At 39.0% G+C, this 11,732-nt stretch overlaps 1 protein-coding gene across 1 annotated transcript; it reads right to left on the reverse strand.

Annotated features, from left to right (window-relative positions):
- Positions 1-5,339: 5,339 nt before the first annotated feature.
- LOC131315862 (casein kinase 1-like protein HD16) lies at positions 5,340-11,314 on the reverse strand. The gene is made up of 16 exons (XM_058345076.1): positions 10,644-11,314; positions 9,141-9,272; positions 8,882-8,955; positions 8,696-8,765; positions 8,540-8,595; positions 8,358-8,429; positions 7,885-7,979; positions 7,728-7,794; positions 7,498-7,627; positions 7,197-7,415; positions 6,944-7,086; positions 6,684-6,858; positions 6,435-6,525; positions 6,195-6,352; positions 5,914-6,102; positions 5,340-5,825 (listed from the first exon to the last, which is right to left on the reverse strand). Exons 1-16 carry the CDS (start codon positions 11,007-11,009, stop codon positions 5,766-5,768), a joined length of 2,097 nt encoding a protein of 698 aa, XP_058201059.1. The 5' UTR covers positions 11,010-11,314; the 3' UTR covers positions 5,340-5,765.
- Between the last annotated feature and the right edge of the window lie 418 nt (positions 11,315-11,732).

Genomic DNA, 11,732 nt, shown 5'->3' on the forward strand with positions numbered 1-11,732 from the left:
TATTTTTCTTTTTTCAAGGGATCCAAATCCGGCACAAAAAAATACTTCCAGCCGATTTTGAGTTTACAGTTATTCTCTTTCTCGAAACTTTATTCAGTTTCGACAAGCGTGTCGATAGAGGTGACGATAAACAATTATTTGTTCGATGGTTAGGTTAGGTTTATTTAAATTCGATTGATCGTTGTTGGAATTACTCTAACCTTTGAGCTAAGCGGGTTCACATAACAAAAAATTGACAGGCATAGGATTTTAATATACTACTAATCAGAGCAGTAGATCCTTTAGATTTAACGTCAACTATGCTTCAACCCCCAATTGTTTGGTGACAAACATTATAAAATTGCCCACTATGCCAAAAGCGAGAGAAACCCCATCCCTATAGATCACGACCATATTATTAAAAGATTGGGGTAAGAATGGATTTCGTTCGAGTGTCCAAAAATAATATTCCAAAGCTTTTGTATGTTCTCCGTTACTTGTTCTTTTGGGGGTAGGAGTGGAAATTCAACGTCAACTATGCTTCAACCCCCAATTGTTTGGTGACAAACATTATAAAATTGCCCACTATGCCAAAAGCGAGAGAAACCCCATCCCTATAGATCACGACCATATTATTAAAAGATTGGGGTAAGAATGGATTTCGTTCGAGTGTCCAAAAATAATATTCCAAAGTTTTTGTATGTTCTCCGTTACTTGTTTTTTTGGGGGTAGGAGTGGAAAGGTCTGAGACAGAGATTCGCGAAAGAATCGTGTGGCATCAACGGTTTCTTGTTGGGGTTTCCGGCCCTCCTCGTCTACAACAGTTGGAAACGGCTACTAATATCCCATAGTATGAGGAGAAAAAATGAGGAATCCACCCCATGTAAGTGATGTGCGCAGTACAAAGTTCATGATGCAAAACTCGTTTGGTTCATCTTATGAATTCTCGACAATTCTGCCAGAAGATGCACGACGTGTGGTCCGACGTTTTTTTCTTTCCCTTGCCGGACCTATTTCAATAATTGGTATTGTTCATATTATATCTCGTTGAAATTGATAGAAATTATGTTAATCAGATCTCAATTAGTATGTGATCGTAATACAAAAACAACTCAGAAATTGGATTTTGTTGGGTTTTGATTCAGTGCATGAAGAACTCAATGTCAATTTATTTTTGTAGTTTGATCACATACTAGATCACATACTAATTGGCTAATTGGCATTCAATTTACATGATAAACCACGATTATGTGTTTAGACGAATTCTACAATTGAACGGAACTAATCATTGAAATATGCCTGAACTCCACCACGGTGTGCAGTTGAATTCATTACCATGAAGATTCCCATGACAGACTTTTTTTTGCCACTCTGACTACGACCCTGTTCCCATGGGAGAATGTGTGCCGTCAATATTAGTTGGGTAAATGTGTTTTCAGAAAGTTAAGTGAGGTTCTTGTAATTATTAGAAAAATGAAGAGAGACGAATGTGATGTGAAAGTGGAAACACTTCCCGAACTATTAAAATCCACAAGAGCATGAACCGAGAATACGACCATACTACAAGAATTGAGAGCAAGAGCACATGGTAACATGAATGAGCTCTAAACCCTACCAACATGGATTCAAGACTTGGCAACTTCTTGGAGCCAATGCCGCAAGAGACAAATTCTTGTAAATTCCTTGGTTCCAGCGTGAATGGCCACCGCATTTTGATGGATTATGTCACTAAACTTAGCACTCTAAAGTCTTTGGGATTAGCGTCTAATGGAAAGATTCAGTGGGCTTCTCGTGACAAAAGAAAGACAGGGAAGAAGACAAGAAAGAAATAAAAGAAAGTCAGTAGCTCAATCAAAACAAGTCTGAGTACTTAGCTAGTGACCTCCCTTCTTTATAATTCTACTCTCTTTGTGATTTGCCCTCACATATTTTCTTATTCTACATGTTCTAGAGAAGCAATGCAATACAGGCGATGGCCGTGTGGTCAAGGAGTTGGGAATAGGATAGGAGCTCACCACCACTATGGGCAACACTTGGAGGTCTCATGTTTGCTCAACTCTATACAGTCGGTTCATGTGTATGGTTCTCAGGTTATTGCGAACACCTGGAGTGCAAAATATTTTACCCGATATGGTCCCGTTTTGAGTCCTCACTTCTTCGTAACCACCAAAAAAAAATTGTTCCCAATCTCAATTTCTGATGTCCACAATTTATCTCCATTCACTAGCCAAATAATCATCTGGCAGAATCAGCTATACGAGCTAATCCAAAAAAATCAGGTTCGATGCCCTGGAAACTCGTCTATCAGGTTGACAGCTTAACCAACCTACAAAGAGGATTACAGAAGAAATTAGGCTCCGCTTCAACCTTGCATATATAAAAAATAAAATCAGCTCAGCTTGACTTCTGACACAGCAATAGGAAAGTCAACTGCAGAAGTGTTGATATAACACAAACTCCCACCAATTAGTATATAACCACACACTTAGACACACAATCACACAACCAACTCACATCAAACATGGTGTGGCTGTAGCATAACTGTACTCCCACTCCCTCATTTGGGATAAAGAGAAATGTGGGCCCCATGTTTGATGTGAGTGAGTTTGTGTGTGTGTGTGTGTGGCTGTAGCATAACTGTACTCCCATTCCCTCATTGGGATAAAGAGAAATGGTAATGAACCTCAATACCTATACATGCAAAATTTCAAAAATACGTAGCAAAGTTGGAGAAGGAAAATCTACCCCTAAGCAAGCGCATTTGAAAGATTATACAAGATAATGCGTGCCTGCCCCTGAGCTAAAGTGCATTACAATGGTGTTGTGCATAAAATTCTTATTTGGCAAGCTTAATGAATGTATAGGAAGAATGCATGCTCAGGTTATAAAGAAGGTGAATAATTGCAATATACAAAAAATTAGCTAAGTCAAAGTTGAGGTCCAATGTGAGTATGGAATCGAATAAGCTCTAATACAAAGCATATTCTGCATACAGCATAAAACAAATAGTATGAACTTCCGGCAGATCAAAAAATAAAAATAAAACTAATGCAATATGCAGTTCTGATGTGCTCTAGACCATAATGCACTGTTGGGCAGACTTACAAGCTTGCTCCATGGTCAAGATGCCCTTTAAGCTCCTCAACCTGTTGAAGCGTTATGGTTCAGACCTCACAGGGTAGCAAACTAAAGAATGACAAATATGCCATCAGATTAATACCTGCAAATTTTATTCATGTAAGAACTTCCTTACAAATGTCAAGATGCCCTTTAAGCTCCTCAACCTCTTGACGCGTCAAGGTTGAAACCTCACATGGTAGCAAACTAAAGAATGATAAGTATGCCATCAGATTTACCAATACCTGCAAATTTTATTCATATAAAAAATTCCGTAAAAACGTACACCAAAATAGACACACAATCTATGACTGGAATTCTGAAGGATAAAATGGTAATGAAAGTTTGCAGTGGATCTTCCATATTTTGTGGTTTACATGATAGCAGAACGCAAATCTAAAACCAAAGCTCTTCAAATTCCACATCATCATTCAAAACTCCCCAGCTTATAGGCTCTTTTTTCCCATTCAGGCATTTCTTCCCATCCCTTTAGAAAAAAAAAAAAGAAATAAGCAGCAAATTGTAGACAAAAAGCAGAACTAGGAAGAAAGACTTACCAGCATTATTTTTTTGATCAGTACTTACCGGGCAATTCTGGTGCAAGAGAAACGACGATGAAGTATTCTTAAGCCAATTAAGCAGAATAGGCCACAAGGAAAAACAGAAAAAAAAGTGGAAGAAAGGTTCAAAACACCAAAACATATCAACAGGACAGAAAGTGATGTATAAAGTCTAGAGCTGTCATTTAGTTACCTAACAGCGCTACGGGTAACTTATCAAGTGATTCAAGTGGAGTTCACATTCCCGCTAAGCTGCTAGTCTTCGATTCCAAGACTTCTCTCCGAACAAAAAATACCAAATGTCAAGTACATTCTACAACCGCAAATATACATTAGACTACTAACTAGAAGAATCAAATCAAGTAAAATCAAATCAAGTAATCAACGAATCTGAAGAGCAAATCAACCAACCTGAAGAGCCAAAATGGCAAAAAGACCAGATGCATAGTAGTAGGAAAGATAAAAAAAAAAAAAGGAGGTAATTTGAAACCGCTACAGCACACCACATGGAATATGGCACCACGAATGACTATCATGATGCTTTAGACAGTTATCTATTTAAGACAATACAACTTCAATGATGATGCATTTGGTTATGAGAATGATTGCTCCAGAAGTATCTTGGATCTCATTTTACAGATAGATGTAAACCCCAATTGATAGATACACAAGACACAGACCAACATCTAAAACTAAGGTCATCAGCAGCATGGCACGATCCCACCTGCACTTTGTGTATTCCTGCCTCCTCAAAGCCAAATCCAATAAACAAGTATTTTGAGTCTGTGACGATCAGATGCATTTAAACTCTGATTTTTTTTTTCCACTTTGGTAGTAAAAATGGATGTTACTTGACCAATATAAGTGTCACACAGAAAGAGAAAGAAAGAAGAAAGCAAGCAAGCAAGAAAGAAATTTCCCGATCATAACCCAAGTAAATATATGCTGCAAACCCCAAGGGGAGACACCACAGATTAGATCACACATAAGTAGCACGGACATAGACACAGATACAGACTCTACATGGCAATACAAAGTTAACGGGACACAGATATGGCAGAGGTACAGGGAAAAAAAATGGAAACACATTTCAATATTTTATCCACAAACCACAAAAAGTAATGAAAGCCAACTCTAACTTAGTACAAAAATGAAAACTGAAAGTACTTGTCTGTAAATAAGAGATCATTTGTTGAAAAGATAAACTATGAGGCACAAGTGACAAGTTTGCCAGCACTTGGCATTTAGCAGTATAACTTTGAACCTGGAGTAAATTTGTTACAGTATGAAGTGATACCAAGCCGCGTCCCCATACGTTTCATACATGAGACACATGCGTCCCTGCGTGTCCCCTGTCCCTTGCTTTAATTCTATTACTGTAAAATAATTAAACATACTACTTGGCACGTCCCCTACGTGTCCAAGGACACGATGACCTCCGTTCATCATAGGTTTGCACACGTCATAACATAGACTCCAATTCAAGTATCCTTAACTAACTTGGCAGACGAAGACAAAGAAAATAAAAAAGGAACAAGCATCTGAAAGAAATTCCAGTGAAAAGAAATCAGTGGGAAATCTTAGTGGTGCAAAATCTGTGAAGTTTCCAATACCCCAGAACTGTAAATTTTTTGATTGGGATGCCAGACCACTCAGAAGAAAAACTAAAGAGACCATAAAACAGGATGAACAACATATAAACTTATAGGGTCCAATTTCAATTCTAAAATTGTACATTTCCAATACCATCAATAATAAAAGCCATCACGAGCGCAAGCCTTAGATAGTAACAATCTTTCAACGCTATACAGACTTGACAGTGCAAAGATCATGGACATTAGCAAAAAAGCATCTCGACATTACTGAGACACAGTGAACTAGTGTTGGTAACATTTCTCTGTGGTGGTGACGCTAAGTAATACCCTTGCATACATCAACTCCCAAACGACACGGTTACGCAATTTATCTTGGTAGACAAGGAGACCTTAGCAGTAGATGGAAGGAACTGGCTCATGGCCCCAGGACTAGGGAGTCATAGTATTCTTTGATCAGCTTCAATTTCTTTGGCCAGCTTATGAAGCAGTTTTTTTTTTCTTTCCTGAACGGCACTCATGAAACAGTTCGACCATAGCAAACAGATGCAATATAAAGATTTTTTGCCCATTTCTCCTGCAACACCATAAAACTACATTAAGAAACGAAGCTTCTGTCCAAATTAAAATCAAACCGCTGGTAGCAATAGATATGAATAATTAACCTTGACATGTGTACTAGGAAAAGCAGAAGTCCGAAGAGTCTCCTGTGTTTCATCTGCAGGTTTTCTTCTTGGCACACTAAGAACAAGAGCAGTCTGGTCCCAAGTTGCAGCTGTTGATGTGATACGATACCCAGAATCCCATCTCTGATGTACTCCTTCGCTAGGATAAAGAAAATCAAGTTCTACAACCTGCATTTAGATAGAGAGCTCTATAAAGGATGTTTTCTTTACCAGCAAATTGGTACACTAACTGAACACAGCTCTAAGAATGTTAGCTGAACCTGATCAGAAAATCCTGCACCGCGGGACATTACAATTGCCCATCTACTTCCTGCAGTAGCCATGGCAGTTACATAGAATCCTTCCCTCCATTTTTTGTTAATCCACTTGAATGGAAAAGACTCACTGACTTTGTAGGACTGCTGTAAATACTGGGTACCTAGAATTTTGAAGTAATAGAAGTTAAGCAGGAAAAACAGAGTGTCAACACGACTCCTAATATTAAAATTTGTTAAGCTAACCCTTGGACATCACCACCAATGAGCTCCCATTATTAGCCCCAGCTATAGCACTTATAAAATAGTTCTTCTCCCAATGTTCCATTATCCACTCCTTCAAAAAAGATAAATAGAAAGGATTACTTGGTTGATATACACACATTTGCATGCAATAAGCACACTTCCATTAAGTGCAGCGTCCATTAATGTGCATGTATAGGCCATGTCAGAGACCCAAGGAAAAATTGGCATTGATTAAGGACTAGAAGAAACCTTGTGCAAAAAATGGGGTGAGAGCTCATAAACTTGAAAAGTGAAGCCAGTGCCAGCATCCATAATTAAGGCCCACAGGTTTGAACAAGATGACACACTGCTGATAAATAATCCATCCTCATTTCCTTTCTCAACATGCTGAGAAAGCCTCGCGTCTGCCACGTTATAGTGATATCTACACCTCAAAATAAAAACATAACTCTTATTAGCCTTTATTAATTACTTGGAAGAGGTAAATGTGCAATGTTCAATATCTAAACCTTTGCTTCATAGGCCGGCGAGCATTGTAAACGCTTATCCATTGTGTAGCAGGCATTCCCATTCGAACCTTCTTCTTTGGTTGTTCATCATCTTCCTCTTCCATTGTCAATCTACCTCTTTTATGTCCAACCTGATATATAAGCTACATCATTTGCAGAAACAAGTTAGAGACACTCCAAAACAAGAAAACAAAAAATTTGCAGTTGCATTGTACTGTATCAAGGAATATGGACATAAGAGGCTATGCAGTACCTTTTGAGCACCATCAGTGTTAATTGGCCTGATATCTGGATTTGGACCAACTATCCCATCAAAGAGCGAGATATATTTTGCATAGTTAGGTTCCTCATCAAACTTCAAGTTCACCACATACTCTACAAACTGTCTAAAAGGCGCAGGACAAAAGCAACAAAGAGTTTCTGGAGAAGTTGCCATCTTCTTCTTGCAAACAAGGAACCCTTTGTTCTCTCCCTAATTATAGAACCGTGTCAGAGTAATATGAAAATCACAAATAGATAGACAATCCCCTGTTCCAAGTTTGGAAACTGCTGACCTGATACCCTTGCCAGGGCAGCCGGCCACGGAGAAGAAAAATGAGCGTATAAGCAAGAGATTCCAAGTCATCTCTCCTGCTCCCAGTTCGTCCGAGATGAGCATGCACACTTGCATAGCGCACAGTTCCCCTGAAGCACCAAGAAGATGACGCCTTTGTTACAGAGAAAAAACAATCTATACCCTGTGGAACTGAAGTAAGGTGGTACGTATATGCAAAAACTAGGTTACCTAAAAACATCTGGCCTTTGATCGTAATCAACATGCAGACCGGTTGAACTATCTCGCCACTTGGTGGCTGCAAGTCGAAATACATAATCAGATATTGAGCATAATACTGGGTCTGATATTTGTACAGCAGGAAAAAAATGCACGCGGAGAAAGTTACCTAATCCAAGGTCAACAAGAAACAGTTTTTTCCCATCAGGAGTCCCTGGTGTGCCAAGCAAAAAGTTCTCCGGCTTAACATCCCCATGCACATATCTGCATGAGTTGCAGCAATCATATATTACAGACTCATGTTTTGGAACAATTGGAAACCAACTAGTAGTCTAGTACATCACATATCATACAACATGGATGCCAAACATTGGCCCCATCCCAACCCCATGCTTTCATGGATGATTTGGCTAGAAACATCAACCTCTTTTTTTTTTTAAAAAGGAGACACATCAACCTCTAGATTTAAGCAACATAAATGTTGCTATTGACAAAACAAAATTACATTTGATGCATCCCAGAACAAAAATCTCTCGCCACAACAAAGAAAGTTAAAAAAAAAAAAAAAAAACCTTAATTATTTCATGAGTAAAAGAAGTCAAAAAAATATAAGCAGAATACATAAATGGGCAGAAGAATCACCCTCTGGAGTGCAGCTTCTCTAATATAGAGATTGCTTCAATGGCAATGCACGCAACCATTTCAATGGACATCCTGAAATGGGAAAAATAGAAGCAAGATTCAGAAATGGGCCAATAGGGGCACAAAACCCAATCATGATAAATTGTATGTTCTTCAAAAATCAATCGTGAAAAGAAGCCTACGTGTGGGAGTTGTTATTCCAAACATCCCATAAACTAGGTCCAAGCATGTCCATCACCTGCAATCATGGTGATTTTTTTTGTTAAAGATTAGGAAAATTAGAGTTAGAACACAGTTGTATAGTATCAAAGACTGCAAGTGATATTGAGGACACACACCATTATATAGTAATTGCCTTGCCGACCCTTATAGTGTACTCGTGGTACACCATGACTGCCACCAAGTGCACTGAGCAAATAGCAGAGACATTAAAGCATCGGCCAAGTATTTCAAACACCAATGCCGAGATTGAAAATGCAATAACTGTAACAAGGATGTTGGAAACCAACATAAAAATAACTCACTTGTAAACTTGCCACTCATGAGGCGGTCCATAATTACATCCCTTGCTGCTTCTGTGTTCAAATTTCAGAGCTACCTAGAAGTTTCAATAGATCACATAACATGTTAAAAAGAACTAAAAGCATCAGTCACTTCATGAAAGACTTAGGAGACGAACAAGGAAGCTATAAGGAGACGAACAAGGAAGCTATAAGGAGACTAACAAGGAAGCTATAAGTCAGATCAAGAAAAGTAATTTGACCATGTAGAAAATTGTCTTACCTCTACAGCACCAGGGCCAGTTCTTTCATGTGGATTTGAAGGCTTGACACGGCGACCAACATATACTTGTCCAAAACCTCCCTTACCGAGTTTTTTCTCAATTTTGTATGTCGGAGAACCACCAACCTGAACCTGTTGTAAGACAAAACGAGAATAAGAATGGCTACCATTTTAATCCACACATGTTTTTTTAGCTAAGTAGAATATAAGAACCAAATTCTAAGAATAATTGAATCTCAGTAACAATGATTATCAAAGAGAACACAATGTAACTGATGCAGCATGTATCATAATCCCTTCTAAACCAACAAAACATTCTACACTATACTTTACCAAGCCTATGCAGTTTGTAAGGATTGTCCCGAATATCTTGCTTTCAGTGGCAAGAAGTATTTAAGCTTTCAAGAGCAGGTGAGGTGGTTCTATTCTACGCCCCTCCTCCCTCCCCCGTGTACCTCTTGAAGCAAAAAAATGAAGGCAAGTGGGTCTCTGAAAGTGCAAATTGAGAAACTCCAACATTGAAAAAAAACAAATGAAGACGAATCACCCTTTTGAAGTAAAAAGTGCAACACCCGCATTGAACAGAATGAGCATCATTAGCTTCAGGTTCCCAGACAAAGAAATCCAACATTAAATGCTTCCAGATACACTTATGTCAACAAAACCAAAATAAAGTCCAGTGTGAACGGGGAACTTATACTCTTGAATCCTAAACTTAAGGTTCTCACAACCTAATAAACAAAATTCTGCATTACACTAAAACAACCCAACTAAACACAATCACCCTAAAACCTGATTAATTGGTCACCCCAGAGAGGAGAAAACATAATCCTCGATAACTAAGTTAAGCTCTGTTCTTTAACTCAAAACAAGAAACAAAAATTAAGCCCACCGTGAAGCGGGAAATAATCACTTGAATCATACATTTTAAGATATGAAAATCGAGCAAAACACAGTTCGACACTTCACTCAGATAGTCCACCTAAACTCAACAACACTTAATCAGGACACTTAGCCCAATGGTTGAGTAACTATACTTTGGTGCAGTGACGTTGTGGGTTTAATTCCAATAGAGAGTAGTTGTTGATGGGTTTGGGTTCTTCTAATGTATAACCCCAAAAAAACTTAATTACAAATTGGTACAGCCAAAGGTTCAATCTTTCTGCCTGATTTGACACTCATTTAGTCTAGGTAGTATACAAGCATCTCTTTTCTTCTCATCGTCTTGGCAACCAAACAAGAAGCCAAAAATGGGCGAGTAGCCCAGTGGTAGGCACCATCACTCTCGTGCATTTGCTAAGGGTTCAAACCTCACTACCTACGACTAACAATACTGAATTTTGCCGAGCAAAAAAAAATAAAAATACAAGCCAATAACAAAAAAAATGTGTGTATGTGTGAGTGTATATCTCACAGTCTACACACACACACACACACACACACACACAGAGAGAGAGAGAGAGAGAGAGAGAGAGAGAGAGAGAGAGAGAGAGAGAGAGTAACCCTCTCAGGAAGTGGAGCAGTGGTTCCTTCATCTTCACCAGCCAAGCCGTTATCCCCAGTCCTCCCACCGCTATCGCACTCATCCATCTCCTTCTCCAAAACCCTAACTCCTTCTCCCTCTCCTTTCTCTTCACCCTTTCGCCCCTCCAACGACGTCGCCTCGGGACTACTAACTTTCACAACTGCCTTCTCACCATCCACATCATCATCATCCACCACAATCAACTCCTTCTCCTTCTTTTTCTCCTCCTTCTGACGAGTCCGTACAGCTCTCGCCTTCTCCTTCAGCTGCTCGATCGGTTGGTTGTTCTTCTGGTTCTTACACGGTGGTCGGCCTCGGCGCGGTCCGCTACGCAGTTGAGGCATGTCGATGGTCCATCAAGACTGCCCAATCCCCTCACCGACCTTCTTCATCAAGATTGCAGAAAATCAACAGGGCGACCAGATAGGATGATAGTGTAGGTTCGGTGGGAAAGGGGTGAAGTAGGGACTAGGGATATATATACGATCCGAGATTTATTTGGGGTTGCTTGGAGAGTTTGGAGGGAGAACAGTCTAGGGTTTGGAGTTTTTGAGATTTTTCGGAGATCTGTGGAGGGAAATGAAAAACACTACAGTGTCGAAGAGAGAGAGAGAGAGAGAGAGTGACTCTCGTTGGTTTTTTCCTTTTTATTTTGGATAAAAAAGTAATGGGAAACTTCTTTTTGTAGTTGTGAAAACTTACGTTTTCATTCTGAAATTTAAATAATACTCATTTATCCCTTAATAATTTTTTACATTTCAATAGAGCCGCTGCGCACCGGATGATTTTGTCATGATTCCGGATGACTTTGTTTTGTTAGGGCTGCGCACGGTCCAAATCGGATCGGATTCTTATGAATTCAATCCTAATTTACGAGTCATGATATTTTAAAAATGAAATTCGTGTCCGAACCAAAAGTCTGATGATTCGATCTCAATTTTTGTCCATAGATTGCATCAACCAACAATAAAAATAGTTCAATAAAAAAAAATTCCAGTCAACTAAAAAGACACGATTTCAAGTTCTAGCAAAGTCGCCAAAGTACATGATTCCAGGTTCTAACAAAC

The sequence above is a fragment of the Rhododendron vialii genome, chromosome 2a (assembly GCF_030253575.1).
Source record: "Rhododendron vialii isolate Sample 1 chromosome 2a, ASM3025357v1".
Taxonomy (NCBI): Eukaryota; Viridiplantae; Streptophyta; class Magnoliopsida; order Ericales; family Ericaceae; genus Rhododendron; species Rhododendron vialii.